This window comes from Furipterus horrens, unplaced genomic scaffold (assembly GCF_987537825.1).
Source record: "Furipterus horrens unplaced genomic scaffold, mFurHor1.1.pri manual_scaffold_5, whole genome shotgun sequence".
Taxonomy (NCBI): domain Eukaryota; kingdom Metazoa; phylum Chordata; class Mammalia; order Chiroptera; family Furipteridae; genus Furipterus; species Furipterus horrens.
This window is the reverse complement of record NW_028327175.1, coordinates 45,942,133-45,963,045: the sequence shown is the minus strand read 5'-3', so window position 1 is coordinate 45,963,045 and position 20,913 is coordinate 45,942,133. Positions and strand designations below refer to the sequence as shown.

General features: G+C 36.1%; 1 protein-coding gene across 4 annotated transcripts in view; it reads right to left on the bottom strand.

Annotated features, from left to right (window-relative positions):
• Positions 1 to 20,913, bottom strand: part of ARHGEF28 (Rho guanine nucleotide exchange factor 28) — a 283,144-nt gene that overhangs the window by 75,130 nt on the left and 187,101 nt on the right. For all 4 annotated transcript variants that reach the window (XM_090276382.1, XM_090276380.1, XM_090276381.1 and 1 more), the window contains 6 exons: positions 18,604 to 18,884; positions 13,869 to 14,076; positions 11,424 to 11,535; positions 7,626 to 7,668; positions 2,851 to 2,974; positions 2,118 to 2,250 (listed from right to left, as the gene is read on the bottom strand). In XM_090276382.1, the coding sequence (XP_090132508.1) occupies positions 2,118 to 2,250; positions 2,851 to 2,974; positions 7,626 to 7,668; positions 11,424 to 11,535; positions 13,869 to 14,076; positions 18,604 to 18,884 (901 nt within the window). The remainder of the gene's footprint in view (positions 1 to 2,117; positions 2,251 to 2,850; positions 2,975 to 7,625; positions 7,669 to 11,423; positions 11,536 to 13,868; positions 14,077 to 18,603; positions 18,885 to 20,913) is intronic.

The window sequence follows — 20,913 nt, the reverse complement described above, 5'->3', positions numbered from 1 at the left end:
CCAGTTTGGTGATAGCGGCTGTAGGGGATACAAAAGAATTGTGTGATTATAGCCCTTAAAGAACCTAAAGTCTATTTTAGTAGTTAAAAACAAAAAGGATTATATATAACCTAGTATTAAACAGAACAGGAAAAATAGGTCATTAACATTATGTGTGGGAATTTAGGCCACAGTAGTCAAGGAACATCTCCCAAAAGGAGAAATGTGGATTGATGCAGAGAAGAAAAAGCTAAGAGAAGGGAGATTATTATCGTAAGTGAAGGAACAGAGGCAGGAAAACCCACTCAGAGGGGCAGAGGACAGCAGGCCCTGCATGACCTCTGGTTGTAAGGCTGAAAGGGGACCTAATTGTAGGACCAGTCAGCGGGATGCAGATGGGGAACCAAATGCATCTGAAGAGCCTGGGCTTAGTCCAGTAAGCAAAAATGAGAGAAGTCCCAAAGTGTATGGGGCTGATGAAAGTGGTGGTTTACAAGACTGACGTGGCAAATGTATTCAGAACAAATTGTACATGGAAAAACTTGGAGAGACAAACTAGTACAACTTGCTCTCAGCAGTCCAGAGGTGGTGATGAGAATCTACCTGAGCGGTCCCAGTGAGACAGGAATTGCAGGAGTGACCAAACAACATTGGTGGGGGGACCAAAGGCAAGAGGAGTCAAGGTGCCCAAGTTCTGAGCTTGTACCATTAGTACAGCAAGAAGGGCAACCTTTCGCATTTGGATTTTAAGGATGGATTTAGTCACACTGGTCTGGGAGACACAAAATCTCTGGGTGGTGATGCCCACAGAGAGGGTCACTCTGAGCCAGTGTGACTGGGACAGACTTGGTTGATTATTCCTTTAGTTCTTCCATATTCTCAAAAGTGGCCACAAATGATATGATTGCTCAGCTTCTCTAGGCAACTGGAAATATAGAAGTAGAAAGTGAGAGATAAAGACATTAATCTGGGAAGAATAGGTCTAAATATAGTACTTTAGAACAAAAGATTGCACGACTACTAACTTAGGAACAATAAGGGGAAAAGACCAAATGTGTAAGCACTCAGGAAAAAGGAGATAATACAAGTGGTAAAACAGAATAGTGTGCCATGGAAGAGAAAATGTTTACCTAAATGAAGGGGCAATCCACAGGAAAACAGGAGCCACATCAGAGTCTGAATAATGAGCAAAGATTCTCAGACTTAACTAAAAAGTATAGCCAAGTTTCTGTCAAAAGTTGGACTTCTGTTAAGTAGTAAAGACAGAGGCCAAAATGCAGATGGTTAAGGAAGAAGTGGCAGGGGTGGACATTAGTGCGGTGAGTGGCAATCACTCCTCTTGGCGAATTTATCTTAAAATGAGGGAAGGGAGAAAGGTCGTGGATGTGGCTGGGGTAACAATTGCAGGGATTTGCCCAGAAACAATCCATGACAATGCTTACAGCAAATCCCTTAAAAGTTAGCAAATTAAATCACATCTGAACTGCTTGATGCTATTTCAGATCGCATAAATCAAGTTTCCAAGGAAAGCAAAGTTCTAGTATGCATTGAGCTGGTGTCATTAAAGACAGTGTCAAGGGGATCCAAGATGGCGGAGGAGTAAGTGGAAGCTACACTAACCTCCTCCCAGGCCCAATCTGGAATTACAACTAAATTGTAGAGAAATCATCTGGAATACACAACTGAACACTAGAGAGAAGCCTTATAACCACAGAACAGACAGAAGAAACCACTTCACCACAACATGACAGGTAGGGAGTGCGGAGGAGGTGTGAGAGGGCTGGCTGGGCTCCCACAGGGGGCAGCTGAAGTTCTGGAGAGATATTTCAGTGGCTGGGGGATCTCCTTGTGAAGTATGGGATATAAACCCCAAACTGTGTTCCCCACCCTACAGTACCAGAGCCAGAAAGGAGCCCAGAAAACACCCAGCTATGAAAAGCAGCAGGGTTTCTGTCTGCCAGGGAGAGATGGCTGGAGATGCAAAGAACCTCTTAAAGGGCCAGCGCATACAATTTCATTTGCAGCTACTTACCCTTGGCTCCAGTACAGGGAGGGCATAGTGGACCCTACTTTCAGGAATCTTACTGTCTGGGGAGGCCAAAGCACAAAGATGACACACACAAGGCCCAAGAACTTACTGGAACACTGAAATGACTCTTTCCCCAGGAGCGTTTTATCACAAACCAAACACTGTAGAACCCCAGAGAATGTTCCAGGGACAAACTGATGTCGACTCAGTTTCTCCTTGTCTTTGGCATCCTTGCTTTTTGTCTTCAGACACAGTCATAGCAGAAAAACAGGGAAAAATGAGAAAGAAGAAATGCTGAGAACCAACCATCGTAGAGAAGTCACAGAAAGTCTCTACATTTTCTGTCAGAACATAAGGACTGTACACCAAGGGGCACAATAATGCAAAAATGTAATATTACTCAGGTGTAGTTGTCTTAGCATTGCTGATGACTTAGAACAGCGATTTTCAATCAGTGCACTGCAAGAATTTTTAAAACATGCACTACCTGACTATTTAGTTAGGGGCTCTGAGCTCTTTTCCCTTACATTGTCAAATTTTAAAAAAAGACAACAATAGCCATTGTGAATAAATAAAAATTATACCTATTTTTTTCATATCAGCAAAAAATATATATTTTTTGGTGTGCCGCAGAATTTTAGTAATTAGTGTATGTGTGCCATAAGATGAAAAAAAGTTGAAAATCGCTGACTTAGACAATACTCCATAAAAAACATAGTTTTCAAATATGTGTCTATAAAATCTGAGGTAAATGATTTTAAAGAAGGAGGAGACACTACACTAATTGCTGAGAAGCTGAGCCATCTATGTTTTATGGATGATAGGCACAAAGCCTTAACTACCTTAGATTTATTCCGAGGGCTCGTCATCCTATTCATGATGAAGCTGAAAGTCCGGCTCACTTTGTACTTTTCAGAATCCGATTTGGCAGGAATGATGTATTTATCCCACTCTTCTTCTGGAATTCTACAAAAAAAGAATCTGTTATTACGGTTTGTAGGACTTAAAGAGGGAGCGAAATACAGCACATTCAAGTTGTGTACACACATAGATACATGTTTTAATATATGTTTTTACACACATATATTTATACATACATTTTATACATTTATATTTACACACATTTCTCAGGTTTTAATGGTGATTCTAAAGATAAAGATAGTAACGAGTATAAATGGATAAGTAGTTAGATAAAGCAACTATCTCACAATTTTAACAATTTTAGAATCTAAGTGGTAGAGGCAGGTATTCAGTATATAATTTTTTTGACTTTTCTGTATATATTTAAATGTTTCACGATAAAGTATTAGAGAAATAAAGGATAACTCAGACTTTTTTATTCTGAAAACATTCATCTCTGTTTATTATAAAAATAGAATTTTCCTTGGGCACAGAGAAGCCAAATAACCAACAATATAAAACTAGATTTTATTTGTTTTTGGAACATAAGAGATAATATTCCACAGACACATATTTCCTTTGTCAACACAGCCTGAGAAACAAGCTGTGTGCCCCTTGGTTCAGACTCACCCACTCAATGAGGCAATTTGTAATCTGAAGCTCTCTAGGTTGTAAAGCAGAGAAGACTGTGGATACTCCCCCCAAATAAGAGGCAAGATAAAGGTAATTGTACCCAATCCATGAACACACTGAATATCATTTATTTTCTTCTCATTCATATAATAATTCTTTAAGAAAAAAAGTAACTTCCAGCTATGAAAAGTTATATTTCCCCTAGAATTTTCTCTGATAGTCTTATATTTCTAATAGTATAACAGAGAAAGAGGAAATATATTAAATATCAACCTAAATATCAATATGTATCACATCAAACCAGATAACACTTCTGTAGGATATTACCAAAATAAACATTTCATAACCAAAGTCTCTTCTACCCAACCCCTACCAAAAAAAAATCCTTCTTATTTGTCAGAATTAGTGGGTAACACATTCATCTATGGGAAATACTTTTCAAAAGCAATCGTATTATTGATATGCACCAAAATATATATGATAACTTTTGTGAAAATGAATTCAACGACAACTTTCTAGGGCTTCAGTTTGTCTCATCTGAGCAATGACAGGCTTAGACTAAATTATTCCTAAGGGCTCTTCTCACATTTAAATAAAAAAATATGTTTACTTGGTACATATTAAACAAAACTTTAAGTTATTTACCCTCTCTACTGGATGATGGAGAGTTCAAACCTATAAATGTATTAGAAAAAATGATCATAAACAGCTTCCGAGCTGCCTCTTGGTCATGCAGACCTAAAGGCACAGTCAGGGACAGCGTGTCTTGTTTTTCTAATCCTGCACAGGAAGTGAAATCAGGTTTGCTACTTAGAGAAAACAGTTGAAAAAGTCAGAAGAAAAGAGGGTGAAAAGAAGTGAATGTATCCTACAACTACTCAGAATAACAAAAAGGAACTCAGACCTTCTTATTTCCTATTTCCATTGCTACCCGCCTTAGATAACTGACTGATTAATATAATCTATAAATTTTCATACCTCTTTTGTCTTAAGCATCCTAAGTTTCAAAACTCATGGCATAATATTCAACAGGCTCACTTTGGGAGTGAGGAAAAAACACATTTAAGTCACAAAAGGTGCCGTTCCATGTCTAAGAGAACAATAGCGTGCTGAAGAGAGTAAACCTCAGAACTAAAGAATGGTCAGGTCAATGTGTATTCAATGTCAAGAAGTCCTCTCTCCTACTTCCCAGCAGGAACACAACTAAACTCTCTCAAATAAAGAAAATTATTTACCCAACTCTACTCCAAACTTCCCATGTTACAGAAGACAATATCAAGAACAATGTTTCGGTTTTGATTTAAAATGTATACATATACCACACTTTACTATGTATTCTCCAAGAAAATACTGAAACATTAGATATTAAATGAGAATAACCATCTAACCTGGTAGAAATGTGAATATCATAGACATGACCCACTGTCTTGTTATGAGAGTGGGTAACACAGTATATCCTTTGGCAAAGGTAGGCTGGTTGACTCCATGTTGCAAATATAATTTAATTATGTGATATTAACCTATATAACAATTAGGTACTGTAGTGAACTGAGAAGGGAAAAATCCTCAACTGATTACATAAAAGAATTTAAATAGCTTTTCAATTCATAAGAATTTGAAAAAAAAATTTTTAACTCTTTTCAACATCCCAGAACAAGAATGCCTAAGCTCTATTATCAATTTGATAACCAATGGAATCACCCACAAGTAACGTTTTACAAGCCCCATTCTTCAGAGACTCCCTTGATATTGCCTTTTTAATAGGCAAAATGATATTTTAAATATCTTAAGAATATGTATCTTCATTATCTTAATCCTTAATTTAGTATATTTATAACTTATTTTTTTTAAACAAGGCACCTAAATGTTTCTTTTTTTTAAAAAGTTACTGCTATCCAAATTGAAAATTGACATAATGAGACTTCTTTGAAGATGCTCAGAATATTTTTTTTAATAAAAAGTAACAGATGTAGTAAATTTAAGACTAATGGTGGCAATAAAATAACTGTGTCATGCCATACAATGTTTAGGGAGTTGAGACAGGTAGAGTGTCTGCTCTGCAGAAATGAACCTGCAAGGTCTGGAGTGAGTGCCGCTTTTACCTAGCTGCCTTCTTTTCCAGAAACTAAGTGATTCATATAAATGCAAATTCCAATGTAGGTAGACCGTCAAGTTAATGTGTACAACATGACCAAAGCAAAGCATAGGTATAGCCAGGGCTCTTCGTGGCATATCCAACAGGATATCAGGAATAGAATAGGTGAGGTAAAAGATCTACTCTGCTAGATACACTAGGGGATATGACTGAGGAAGCCAGATGCTTTCAGGATGTAGACCAAGGGAGACTAAAGAATAGGAAGAGAAAAAAAAGCAACCAGAATGACAGAAAATGTGAAATAAGAGAGAAAAGGACATTTCCTATACATCTCATCCAAGTTAAAGCATTTTATAGGCTAATATTTAACAATTATGACATTGGTATTTCTAGCCTTAAATCCTTCCCCTAATGGAAAATAAATATTTTTGTATTTTAAAAAATCTTGACAATGAGCCTATTACTTCTCCAACTGTAAGAAAAATGGCAGAGAGAAGATTGCTAACCAAAATGATGACTGGGATAATGAACAAATCCCAGAATTAGTAAATTGCTTAATGAAGTAATAAATGTAAGCAGCTAAAAACAGCACAAACCTCATAAAACACTCAACAATGGTCAGTTATTGCTGCTCCTGCTATCATCATAGTCACTGTCAGAATGACATCATCATCATTCTACTCTTAAAGGAAATTCTTAGTCTTACTCTGGTTTTCGCATTTCAAAGTTTCTAGTCTGGTCTCAAAATATAAGAATAAACAAAAGGAGGCTTTTTCTTGTTAATACTTTTTTTGCAAGAAAGAGAAGATGTTTAATTTATAAAATAAGAATCCAATGTTATCAGAAGGAATAGGCAGAGAACAGAAAACAAGTACTTAAAGGTTAAAAATATGTTTATGAAATTAAACAGTAAATAAACTTTTTTACAAAATCTTCTGGAATTTAGAAAACAAAAACCACAGATGTGGAAAATATGACCAACATTATTTTACATGGCCAATATTCATATGAGCTATTTATTGACTTTTAATTAAATTTATTGAGGTGACATTGGTTAATAAGAGTATAGAGGTTTCAGTGTAGATTTCTATGATACATGATCTGTATAATACATTGTGTGCCCACCACCCAAATGATCTTCTGTCACCATATATTAAATTATTAATACTTTTATTCTAAGATTTAAAGCATAACAGTCCACCTTAATCTATATATCAAAAGGTTTTAGAGTTTTAGCATTAACATCACCAAAATTAAAACCATTTTTCTCATTTTCACAGTCTCTTAAAGCCAAACATCTCAGCCATTTCTGACATAACTTCCAGGCTCTTTCACAGTGTGACTCATGAGCGGTTAGTTACTAAAGACCAAGAGGACCAACTCAACAGTCTTGCTTGCTCCCCAGTCAGCTTCCTGAACATTACTCGAGTGACAGTTTTACTTTCTAGGGAAAAGAGATACTTAGACATAAGGCTTTCAAAGCTGCATATCAATCAGAAAACTGATAATGCGTAAGTATATTCTGCATCATTTACTCTTTGTTTCAAACTTAACTCTTCTAAACAATACTCCATACAGACAGGTAACAGAGATGTTTAGACATTTTGTATAACTGACTACTCAGTTACTGCGGCGGTTGTCACAGTAAAGCTTCTTGTCATTGTGGACAGACCTAGCCAGATCCTGATGCCTTTCTAAAGCAGGTGGTCCTCACACTGCTCCCCTTGGCCCCGTATGTTGGAAGTGTTTGGCTTTGACACTAACCCAAAACAGAATATTCTGTCCCCAGTCTGGAGGCCTGAACATCAGGGGACTGAAAAGAACAGCCAGCCAACCTGTGTTGATATAGATCCAAAAGAAGGAAAGGATTCAGGCAGGCTCATTACATAGAAACCTCACAAACTATTAAACAGATATCCAAAGTGATGTACACACATTTCCAAAGATGGATCAAGCAATCCCTTAGGAAATCTGGAACAGTTAAAATACCTTTTTTCTCCTGGTGACTCCGGTAAGCTGTAAGCTCTTTGCTCTGTAAGACACAGAACAATGAAATGAAAACTAAGGCAGACAAACTAGCAATCACACATTAGTCTGAAATGCACACACTCAACCATATTTTTTCATTATATATATCACCAATCATGAAAAGATAAGTCACATTATATAAGTAGGGCATTGCTCTAGATATCTTTATCACTCTCCCTAGTTTGGAGAGAATGGAGAAGAGGCCAAAACATGGCAACATTTAATGATTTTATAAACTAAGTTAGCATCAGCAAGGGGCAGCAAATATTTTCAGAAGTGCAAAGAAATAGTTCTGTCGCTGTGGATACTTCTCACCAAAGCCTCATACCTTATTCCCCAACATACAGAATCAATATGTTAGCTGTTTTTTAAATGAAGCTCAAAAGAAAATTCTTGAAGTCCAGCTTAAGGCAGAGTCTGTTTTAATATAGCTGCAATGCCTGTATAAAACCCTAGCAGCAGCCAGTTCAGAGAAGTGCTTCGTGGCTCGTGGGAAAGGGAGAATCTTGGACTTACAGGGGCAGAAGGGGCAAGCTCGAGCAAGCAGCTTAGCACCATCTTGTTTCAGGAAGGACCTGAAGTACTTACTACAAGGATGGAGCAAATACACTGATGTAGACAGTGAGAGAGACTGAAGGAGGGAATGGCCATTGTGGAGCACACCATCTACGGAACAGGGACAAATCCTTTACCATTTCAGTCCAGGAGTGTGAAGAGGCAAAACTAGGTTGCAAAGGAAGATGGGCCAGATATATAAAGAGGAAAGCTAATGTATACATATCCCCTGAAATGTGTAAACATCAGTGTTGAGTCTAATACTATCTTGTAAGTAACACACTCTAATTTGAAGAGTTTGAAGGATTTGTTTTATTGCTATTAAATGTTTCACAAATTAAGTCATGGGAAAGAATCAGTATCCTTTTGTAAACAGGGTGAGGTTCAAGAGATATCAAGAGAATAAAACCTCTTGTCCAAAATAATGGAGCTAATAATGTAATAGAACCACACTCAGGCAACTGGACAAAGTCTAATAGGATTCCATCCATCAGTGCGCAGTAATTTTTTCAAAACTATATTAACTTCACTCCTCAGGTTCTTAAATATAGAACACTTTGTCCATCCTGGTGAGGTTATAATGACCATCTCAATATTGACAAAGTCTCTTTCTCTCTAAACCTATGACGTACCAAAGAGAATTACATATAGGATTGAATTTTATTTTATAAATATGGCACTAAATAATAAAGTAGCCACCATTGTACTGTTGCCTAAAAAAAAATAAGACATGACAATAAGTCATAGAAGTGACAAGTAAGAGTGATCACAAATAAGAATAAAAAGGACAGAAAGACCATCCTATCTTTGTGTATCTGCATTACAACTCATTTCCACTGGGGCAAAAGGAAATCTGGAATCTATTCAAATAGAGAAAACATAACATTTAGGACTATTCAAAACATTGAGAGAGGACTTCTAACACCACAAATATCAATTTACCTCTGATTAATCCATGCAAACTAAACAACGAAACATTAGATTATATCTTTGAATTAGTCAAGGTTTCACACCTGTGCTCTGATCACACACAGTTAAAATTATTCCTTCTTTCTTAAGAGTTAATTTATTCTTCATAGTCCAATAGTTTTAACTATGATAAATGGTTTCAATCCAACATTTGCAACTCTCTACAGGAATATCTGTTGGAACAATACATTTAATGTATAGCTTCAACCTAAATTACCTACTTGTAATTCTTACCTTTTTCAGAATATCAAACTTCATTCAAATAGCACTGTTTTAAAATATATTGTCTAGCCCTGGCCAGGTAGCTCAGTTGGTTAGAGCATTGTTCCAATAGACCAAGGCTGCAGGTTCAATCCCCAGTCAGAGCACATATAAGAATCAACCAATGAATGAATAAATAAGTGGAACAACAAATAAATGTTTCTCTCTCTCTCTCCTTCCCTCTCTCTCTCTCCAAAATCAATAAGTAAAACATTTTAAATACACTGTCTAAAGATAAGCTTTTATTCACAGAAAAACCAAAGGATGTCCATTTTTATTCTTTCTAATTCAAGTGCAAAGAGTTAAGGATTGTATGTTAGGCAAAGATACCCTTCCTTATTCATTAAAGAATTCATAAGTAAGGGCTCTTTTCCCTTATCAACAATCAATTTCCTCTTAGTCATCTGCTCAACAATTTTAAATTTCAGAACTGTCTTGACCTAAAAAATCAGAGATACTACAAATATAAAGGCAAGGTCACCATTTTGCACATTTCACAGAAGACTTAAAAGTGTTTTCCAAATAATTATAGTATAAAGTTAATTCATTATTTAGGACTGTGAGTGAAAAAGTACCAAGCTACCATTAAAAGGACGCCCAACCTAAACTAAAATTAGGGAAAGCTAGAGATCTGAGGAATACTTATGATATGAAAAAAAAAGATCCAGGGCAAATTTAATCCATCTTCCTTTGCCATCCTCTAAACGATAACTGTATTCTTTCTTCCTCTAGTCCTTTTCTGCATCTTTCCATCCCCAAAATTAAAATGGACACATATGTCATCTTGTCTTCTCCTCTTCCAAAAGACTTCCCAGAAAGGGCACTGGGTGGGGAGATAGGGGGCACACACCAACTAGCACTCATTTTGTGATTGATGCATCTGTACTACAATATTCACTCAACAAATATTTACTGAGTGTCTCCCCTACACCAGTCACTGTTTAGGATGGGAGCTCCAAGCACAAAGGTTATGCTTTCAGTATTGTTCCACGTAGCATGAAAATGCAAAATAACAATGTAATAAAGCAAGGATTTTAAAAAGGAAAGAAAAAAGAGTAAAATCCTATTTTAAATATTCTACACTGAGAAATTGAGAATATTTAAGCACATCTCGAGTTTTCTGAGTCTTTTGAGACTCTTAAGGATAATAGATAAAAAAATCATTATCCAATTCTTACGTTGATAGAAATGTTATTATAATGCTGTATATTACAGAGTAGCATGAAGACTTGCAACTATGCCTTGAAATATAATTATTACATAATATAGTAGGTGAAGAAAGTGTGAAGTAATTACATTTCAAATTAAAATTGAAAATGGGGGGCAGTGGCTGAGAGAGGCTACAGGGCAGCTCTGAGTTGCCCATAATTGTTCCAGTTCTTAATTGGAATTCGTTTTTCAAAACTCATCAAATTATATACTTATAACTTGCACACCTTTCTGTAGGTACACTACATGTAAATAAAAATTTTATTGTATAAAATTTACATTCTGAATGTTAGCATTGCCAAAAAAAATGTTGAGATACACCTATTCATGTTTCAAATAGTTCTCTACTATTTCAACTTTCTAAAGTCCATTGTTAAATAAAGAAAGAAAATCTATTTTGCAGCAGTTTGCCTCTGAGGAGTTAGATTCTTTCAGCAATTTACACATAGGACAACAGTAATTCTTCTACTTTACTTAAGTAAAAATCCTCTAAAACCTTCACAGTAATGATCCTAGAATGAATTCTAGCTTGAACTATCCTTGAGGAAAACATTCTATTCAAAGAATAAAGCGACAGAGGTGGGTATACAAATTTGTTATTTCATCAAAATCAAATCTTGAACTTCCGTGATATCAAAGAGAAAAAGATTTTGCTAAGCTTTTACTGAAAACTCTTGCCTGCTGCTCTTATGTATTTTATGTGCTTTTACTAACTGAAACTCTGGAATAGAGCGCTTTCAGAGGCAAATGGTAAACAATGCTCACCTTCACTTGAATTGCACACTGTAAAGTCACGCACCAACCGAGTTCTTCCTAAAGAAATTTTGGGCGATGAGCAGGAATAAGAACGTGAGCGAACTCCAGAAAGCAATGATTCCTAAAGGAGATCAGAATGAAGTTTTTTTTAAAAAAATTGCTACACAAGACTTGAAAGTATATGTTCACCATAAATGTTACTAAATGAGCATCTTTGTAAACGGATTCAACCTGAACATTTCTGATGTAATCTCATTTCTGTTTGCCTCTCACAACTTAAAATTTTATTGTCTTTTTAATGCTTTGGGACTAGTTCCTATATATACTTCAGGATGCAATTATCACATTCCAACCAAGTAGTCAGTTAATTTTATTTTACATTATGGCACTCAAGCAAAATTCTATACTAATTTATATCACTATGCTTACTGACTATTAGAAGGTAGAGGGATAGCCATTTATAATGATAAGAGTTTTTAAAACTTTCAAACAACTGCAGCCTCTAAGGAAGTATGCATCAGGTCACTATACAAATCTTCCAAAGGCTTTGCTCATCTTGTAATAGACTTTCCATCCAGCCCTTCCGGGGATGATGTTTGAATATCACTGATTTATGTATCTTCATTCCTTTTCAAAGACCTGCCATTGTTGTTCCTGTTTTCCAAATTACATACTACTTTTGTTACAATGTTTGCAACATATGTGAAAATGCAAGATGGCAAGATAATTAAAACATGGTTTTCTTACACGTTCTAGAGAATTTAAATGAATATGTAATAGAACAAGCCATTAATGGGACCCAACTCCCATCCAATAGAGAGAGGCTAGTGGCCTTAGGATTCATTCTACCCAGCCATTTGTAAGATAGCACTGAAAATTAGGGCTAAAATAAAGTAATGCAAAATTTACTACTAAAATTAAGCCATCAGCAACTGTCCTTCATAAGCACTGGTCTCTTCGTTTCCCCTTAAGTGAAAACACATGGTTTCCCAAAGTGCATTGGTATAAAGAGCCTGGAGGAAAGTTGAAAACAGATGCCTGACCCTGCTTCAAAGGGTCTTGGGCTGTGGCTCCCCTGGCTGACCTATTAGGGAGGATCCTCTAATAAGTCTGCATGTCAGGAAGGCCAGCTCACGCTGTCCTATAACCCTAACAGTGAGCTGGCCACAAAGGGCCCTAGCACAACGCCATCCTCTGCACTGAAGTCATATATGGTAAAAATTTTGTATAATAATTTACCTCAGATAAAAAGGTACACAGGGTAATTAGAGGCAAGACAAGATATATTTTAAAGGACAGATCCTTCTTAAAAGTGGGCAACACTGAACTGCTTCATAGAGATTGGATTACTTCTCATCCCAAGTTAATGATGAGTGTTTCACAATTCCATCCAAAATGCAAAACTAACTAGGATCTACATCGACAAACATATTATCCAGAAAGATCACATGATTTTCATGTTCAAAAGATTATGACAGTTCTACAGGCTTCCGAGATGAGAGAAAGAATTCAGGATCTGTAGTCAGAAGGCCTGGATTTGAGTTCTGACTATTCACCAAGCCTGTGTAGCCAGGGTAAGCCATCTCATCTCTGCAGAACCTCATCTGCTCAAAAATTAAAATAAAAGCACTATTTATGTCCTAGGTGAGTTATGATAAAACTATATATGTTGTACATACGTAAAATATGTTTTGGATACTATAAATTATATTACAAAAACAAATCACTATCATAACAGCCATGCACTCATGGTGAGAGCTGTTTTGGCGTAGCACACATTATTTTATAATAATAAACTCAATTTAAGAAGAAAAACAGAGACAATAATACAAATCAAAAAGGAAGAAAACATCCAAACATGAAAGGGCTTTCTCTGCAAGACTAGAAGGGGTTTAATCTTTAAAAAAAAAACACACACACAACAAAATGAAACCCCATGAGAAAGTGCCAATGAGAAAAAAATCTGTCTCCAATGGAAAAACTGACAAAGTTTATGGTGTTTCAGATTAGTTCATGCAGCCAGGAATGCTAAACAAACATCACCTCTGCCTTAGTAACATTATTTACCTCATCGCCCAGGCCAAGTAAAATTTTATGTGAGCAAAACAAGTTTGATCGCTTACTCCCACTGAACACTACCAGTTCTTCTCCTTTTGCTCCAGGGATGCTGGGAGAAATTATTGTGTGAAATAGTAAAATTTTCCAAGTATGTGAAAGATTATATGTACTGGTGATGAATTAATGAAAACAAATCAGCCCTTGTAAGTAAGGAATATACAAATTGGCGTAGGAAAAATTAAAATGTCAGCTCATCAGTCAGTCAGCTCATGGGCCCCCAAAAGAAAAAAAGTTTACACACATGAATAAAATATCATTTATCTCTCAGAGATGGATAGATTCAGACAACACATTATCCCTGCTTAGACTAAACCACATTAATACCAATAAGAATACCTTTGACTGCAGGTTACTTGATAAAGAAAGTGACTCAGTCCTGGCGATGTTAAAATCTGGTTCAGTGTTGGTCTCACAGGAGTCTAATTCATCCCCACTTGGAATCCCAGTCCTTGAGGGACTCGGAGACACTGGCGTGTAACACGTGTGTGGTGGCTCCGAAGGCCCGTCCCCTTCACTGTCAGCGTCCAGAGCATCAAGGCTGGAGCTGAAGCACAAAGTGAGCAAACAAGTAAATAATCAGGGAAGCAAACAGAGTCACTGGTTTCTATTTCTCTGAATGCAAATCCTTCATTGGTGTGAGGTCTAATGCGTACTCATTTAATTTCTAATGAAATTTATATTGAAATAGTTTCTATTGGGTTTTCTTCCCCCAAATATCCCCTTTTTCAACAAAATTATGTTTCCCCAAGTGAACATTTCTACCTAGCAAACATCATTTCAGGTGCTCTAAAAAACAAAGGCTGGTTCAAGTTAATATTATCCAATTTCTGTTTTGTAAAGGTAATTATTACAAGCCCTAAATAGTTACCCTTCAAATATTAAAAACGCAGGCAAAATAGAGCCACTGAGCTGTTGGGGGCGGGGGGATCTGCATGTGAAAATAGGCAGCGTGACATTCCCTCTGTTGTCCCTGGACCAGAAAGCTAAGGGGGGCAGGTGCACAGGTAAGGGGAGACATGCAAAGGTTTCACCCAGAGTTGGTGTCATGACACAGGCCAGGGAGGAATCAAATGAGGTCCCAAATAGGTCACATTAGATTATCATTTTCAGAAATTTAAAAAAATCATCCCATGAGAAATCCATCTCAGAAGCAGGTAGTAATTCTGCTTGACTACTAATGCTTTTGTTTCCTTATTTAACCTTGATAACCATAAAATTTAAAGGAAAGAATTTGACCTTCCACATTCCTGACTCATTCCTTAATATTTACATTTTAAACCACTCAAACTTTGAGGCCAACAGCTTTCACAGGCATGTTAATTGCAGAGTGGATTTTTAAATAAAATTTGTTGGGGTAACATTGGTTAATAATATTATATAAATTTCAGGTGTACAACTTTATGATGTATCATCTGTTATACCTCTTTGTATGCTCATATCCTAAGTCTAGTCTCCTTCTGTCACTGTATCTTTTGACCGTTTTACCCTCTTTGTCCTCCCCAACTCCTTTTCCTCTCTGGTAACCACTATTTTTTTGTCTGTATATAAAACAAAAAAGCAACAAATGAACAAACAAAACAAACAATGTATTTTTAAATGTATTGTTCTTTGGTTGTTACAGTTCTGAAGTTAAAATTTTAAAAACAACATGATGAAACCATCTTAATTATGAAATGTAGAGAACCAAAAAAATAAACCTTTGAATAATTTGGATTATTTTTCTTGAAAAACCATAGGCTATTTGATGGCCGCTGAATGTCGGCTTAATAAGTTACATGACACTTGGTCCTTATATGTGTCTTTAATCCAAACACTTAGTCTGTAATCCTTGAACTTCACAGCAAACCTGGCAGTAAGGAAAGGTCACGACTGGCACACTGAGTTTTCCAAAGTGGAGTTTTCTCCTTAACGAACATACAGACAGCCTTCACCTCGGCATTGAGAAGGGAAGGACAAATTGGAGGTGAACTTTACTTTTTTAATTCAACATTCACATATGTTGGAGTACATAAAATGATTTCTCATGAGAAACTAAAGCTGAGTGTAAAGAAAACCTTTCTATTAAATGTTGGTGTTTTGAACATTACAGTCATGTAATTACATATAATTTACAGTGCTATGCAGTTTTCTTAATTCACTGATAATCTGAGGGTAGAAAGGGATCTGGGGGTGGGGTGGGAGGTCAAAGGTTTGCTGATATCTGGTTCCTCTGTGTTTGTCTTTCTACTTGTGATCTCTGTACTAATGAGATTTTGTTCAAATAGTTGGCTGCCCACAAGAACATCCTATTTTAACACAAGCCTTTCCAGTTATACACAGCATTTCTCCACCCTGTGAATACACACTAGAAGTTATTAGTATTACTTTATTTTGCATACTATACTTTAAAACATTTCTTTTTTTGTTCATTCAAATTGGGCTACACTTTTTCCTTGTTAAGTTAGTAACCTAAGATATTCAATATTTTTCAGAATTACCTTCTAGGTTCTCATTTTATAAAACCATTTTTCAAAATCCCATTAGTGGGATATAAAATAGATTCAGTAGGTTGTAATCATAATTTTCATTTAAAATAGTATAGAGTAAAAAATATCAGAATACATTCCATGTGTTATTTCATAAAATGTTTAAATTTTATGTGTATGGGGGAGGGAGGAAGTGGTTCCTGGTGTGACAAGCATTTCTTACTGTGGAAAAAGAAAAAGCGGTTTTAAAGATATATTTTAGAACAGAACAAACACATCTCCTATCCACTAATTTTTTGCTGTACAGTTTGTTAAAATAAAGGTTGAGTTGCTTATTTTCCCCCTTGTACCTTCTTCAAATAGCTATTAAGTTTAAATAACATAATGGTTACATATTGTGCATACGATTTTACTTCACCAAAATATTGTTTCAAACCTTAGAAAACTTAGGAGTTAGGTTCCACTCGGCCTTGTCCCTGTGTTAAGCTTAGTTTTTATTATGTGCTCCCATTTTTTTTCTCTCATTAGAAGTTCCTAGCCTCTCAGCCTATGATTTGCTTATTTAAAAATTTGGGTGCATTTCACTTCAAGTTCATTATCATTTGTGTTACACACTCCCACCACAACACCCACTGAGGGGAGGGTCCCACAGATATTCCAGGGTCAAAATGGGGCTTTCTAGGAACCACAAGTCCTTTTCCCTCATTCATACATTTTTCAGAGAACACAGACTGTTCAAGAGATAAACTTGGCCTGCAGGCCTAGCTGGAAGATCTTTCTTTCAGGACATCTTCCTCTCCTTGCCCCCTACCCCACCCCCTGTCAGCTATGACATTTTTGCAGAGGCTTCTAATTACCTTTATGCAAACTGGATATTTTTCTTATATGTTAATATGGCAAAATTCTAGCTACAGCTGTGAGATGTTTCAACGTCCCAGAACAAGACCATCTTCAGGAAGTATAATTGAGAATGCCTGGGCATATTTGCATAAGAACAGAGACCATTGGTGCCTTTTTCTCCCTCTATTTCTAGATTAAAGAACTCATTCACCTCTCAAGACCTGGGTGGCAAACTGCACAGATCATGAAGATCCTGCCAGAATGCACTAATAACACACAGTTAAATCTGCTTTTGCAGAACTGTGTAGACTCACCTTGACTGACAGCCTCTTGTCCCAAGCAGACAGGTGGAGAGCTCAAAATGTCCCACCAATTTAGTGTGTAGCCATGACCACTCAGCATCTTTTAAACCATAATTCAAAAATACAAATCTAAAGAAAATCTTTCACTGTGTTATGTATCAGATGTTACCCTTGGTACCAATACCTGTTATAAAGCATTGCAGCCTCAAGTGGTTGTATATCCAGGTAAAGTACAGCACAGTGATTGGCACCCAGTGATTGCTGCCTCTCCTCCTGCTCTCTCCTTTCTGACCAATTAAAATCTCTCCTGAATATTTACTTATCTATGTGGATGTTCATTCATAGATAATTATATACACACATGTGTGTATTTTACATTCATTGTGATTCAGATTTTATTCATGAAAATGAGCATACAGTCCGAAGTTTAGGCCTGGAGAGAAAAATAAGCTATTACCTAAGGAAAGTGGAAAGTGGAATAAAATGAAATTAGCAGAAACTGGCCTTTTTCCTAAAGAAAATAGACAACAGGATGGATAGGTAAGAAATAGATACAAAATTACAAACATACACACACATGCATGTGCATGCACACATAAATATATACATATCAAAACTGCTGTTTTAATAAAATTTTTGTATACATAAGAAAATATGTGCAAGGTAACTAAGTTATGGAGCATAAAAATAAAACCAATACCTATGATCCCACCAAACTTGGAAGGTGAACATTGGCCATACCGTTGAAATATTTTCTATTCCTTTCCATTCCCATTCCCTACTTTCCCCACTGGATGCAATAACTATCTTTAATTTGGGGACTTTTTTCCTCTTTGTTATCTTGTTTTACTTTTTATAGCTGAAGCTCATATGTATCTATCCTATAATAATAAATTGTTTGATTTTGTTTTGTTTTGCATTTTATAAAAATGAAATCTAACTAAAGTACTTTGTGTCTTACTTTTTTGTTTAACTTCATGTTTCTGTGATATATGTTATGCATGTAGATATAGTTAGTTCATTTTCACTACTGTATATCACTTCTTTGTGTAAGTATACTGTAATTTATCTATTCATCCCCCATTTGGGTTATTTCCTGCTCTATAACTACTCATGTATATGTCTCATAAAACCACTGGGTCATAAGATGCATATCTAAACGATTTCCCGAAGTTATTATACAAAATTCACTCCTATCAACAGTAGTAGGAGTTTCTGTTGTATGCATTTTCATTAATACAATAGAGCCAAAGCACCTCACGGTGGTTTTCCTCTATTATGTTTTTGTCAGTTTTCTTAATTGTCTTACCTTCAAATCAAGGAATACAGAAACCTAAAAGAGAGCAGCATTTTTATGTAGAGATAAAAATGGTGGGGACAATAGACAATAAAATAGAATTTCCCAATTTCTGCTACAAGTTTCTTTGATTTTCTACATTTTTCCTCTAAAATATAGCAACTTACCTCCTTTTCTTTAGATGACTTTGTTCCTTTTCAAATCCACAAGGACCAAAAGAAAGATTTAAGTTGGAAGTGTGTGAGCTGGATGGTGATGTGAAGGACTGTTGGGCTTCAGTATGTGACGTCACTTCCTTGTTCTCACTTAACGGGTTCATGACAGGGCTGGTTTTGGTGGAAAGGATATGTTTGCAGTTCTGCGGTCCCAGGGCAGAGCCCATGTAGTCAGGGCAGGTGTTTGTAGTGATTCCCTCTACGTTTATATAGTTAATATCCAAATCACCAACCTGGCAGTCAAAAGAAAAATATTTGCTAAGCAAAAGCAGGACAGATTGGCTTAGCTAGAACAAAACTTTCCCAATTTCAAACCTTTCTACTTTATCTTTTTTGTTTTGTTTGTTCTTGCTTTTGTTTTGTTTTATGTAAGCAGAGAATTCTTTCATGATATGTTTTTGTTCGGCTGGCGGCTATCCCAAAATTCACAAAAGGAAAGTGACCAACTGAGCATTTTAACATTTTATGAACCACTGACTAAAAATGAGAGGAAATGCTTTAAATGCTTGAGAGAAAAAAAAAAAACCAAAGAGCAGGCAGCTTTATTTAAAAAGTTGTGTATAGGAATTTGGGTAAACAAGGCAGTGGTGCTCCCATAAATCTGAGTCTCCCAAGAAACACTCTAAACAAAAAGAAGAATAAAACTACCAAAGAAGAATGGACTTAGCATAACTAGAAGACAGAAAATGCCCTAATCTTTAAATTACCTGGAAATAATAAAAGAAACACCAAATCTCAGCAAACAACCTGTCATACTCCTGCTATAAACCTTTGCAGAGAGAAAGGGAAATCTGCAAAAATCTGTGTGGCAGAGAGAACAGGGAGGTAGTAGAAGGCCTAAGACTGATCTAAAAACTATCACAGGAAGAGAAAGTCCATGTGTGAAAGAGAATTCCAGCTGATCAAAGCACTTTCCTAGGGAAGGGGCTTAAAAATACAGGTGATCCGAGGTGGTAGGCATCAAAAAGCATCCCTTCTGGGAGAGAAGACAGGAAAAGAAATGAGAATGACACCATTTAGATATAGGGTGGTGAAGGGGAAATGAAATAAAGGGGAAAATTTAGGGTCCTAAATCGACCATCATAAGGATAACTCACTAAGGCAAAAACAACCCAGGAATGTGAGAACTAGTGGGTGCAAGTCAGATGAGTGACAGGATACTTACAATGACGCAAACTGTCTCCCACAGATACTGAAAGATAACATCACCAGTAAAATTGTCAATGTCATCAAAGATGACTAAGGGACTGTCCCAGTTAAAGGAGACTACACAGACAGGACAACTAAGTGCAGCACTGGTAACTGAATTTACTCTTGCTACAGAGAACTTTGAGACAACTGGCTAAATCTGTACACTGTTAATAGTATGGTATCGATGACAATTTGCTGATTTTGATTACTACACATGCTAATGAAAAAAAAAAGAAAATGTCTGTGTTTTTAGGAAAATACACCATGAAAGATTAAGGGATACAAGTGTACCATATTTTCAGTTTGCTCTCAAATGGTATATATTATATACACACACACGTGAATTATATATTATCTATGTATTTTAAGCATTTGCATGCACAGACCTACAAACACATACTCAGAAGATAACAAAGTAAAATATTAACTTTCGGGAGTTTTGATAAAGAGTATACAGGAATTCTTTGTACTGAATTATGTAGGCTTGAAATGGTGTCCAAATAGCATTTTTTTTTCCCAAAGTAGTCTATATGACAGAGAAATTTTCATACTAGTTTAATCATTTGAATCTCCTCACCAGGTAGTTTGATAACCTTGAGAATTCATGGGAAATAGCACTGCAAACAATCTAGCAATCTTTTTTAGGTTTCTGTGCCATGTGCAAGGAGAAGAAGAAAATTAGATAAGATTCTTCCCAGATATTGCTAGAAATTATTTTAAATATGCAGAATTTGGACTCCTTGTTCTTGCTATTCAAATGGACATAGTGACAGTAAGAAAAACAATATGATAACTATACCACACTGATATAGGGAACTTTGTGATCTGTGTCCAGGTTTTAATTTCATTTCCGTTTTCACTGGTGATCTGCTGCTACATTTCAGTTTCTCAATCAGCCTGAGTTCTCTTTAAATGTATGCTTCACATTATTAAAGCAATACTTCTCTCACTCAAAACATTCCCAAATTACATCCTAACTTCATCTTTAGTTTGTAAAGTGTTATATTTTTAATGTATCTTAAAACACATAGAGACATAATTTCCCCTCTCATAATATCCAGTCATGTAGAA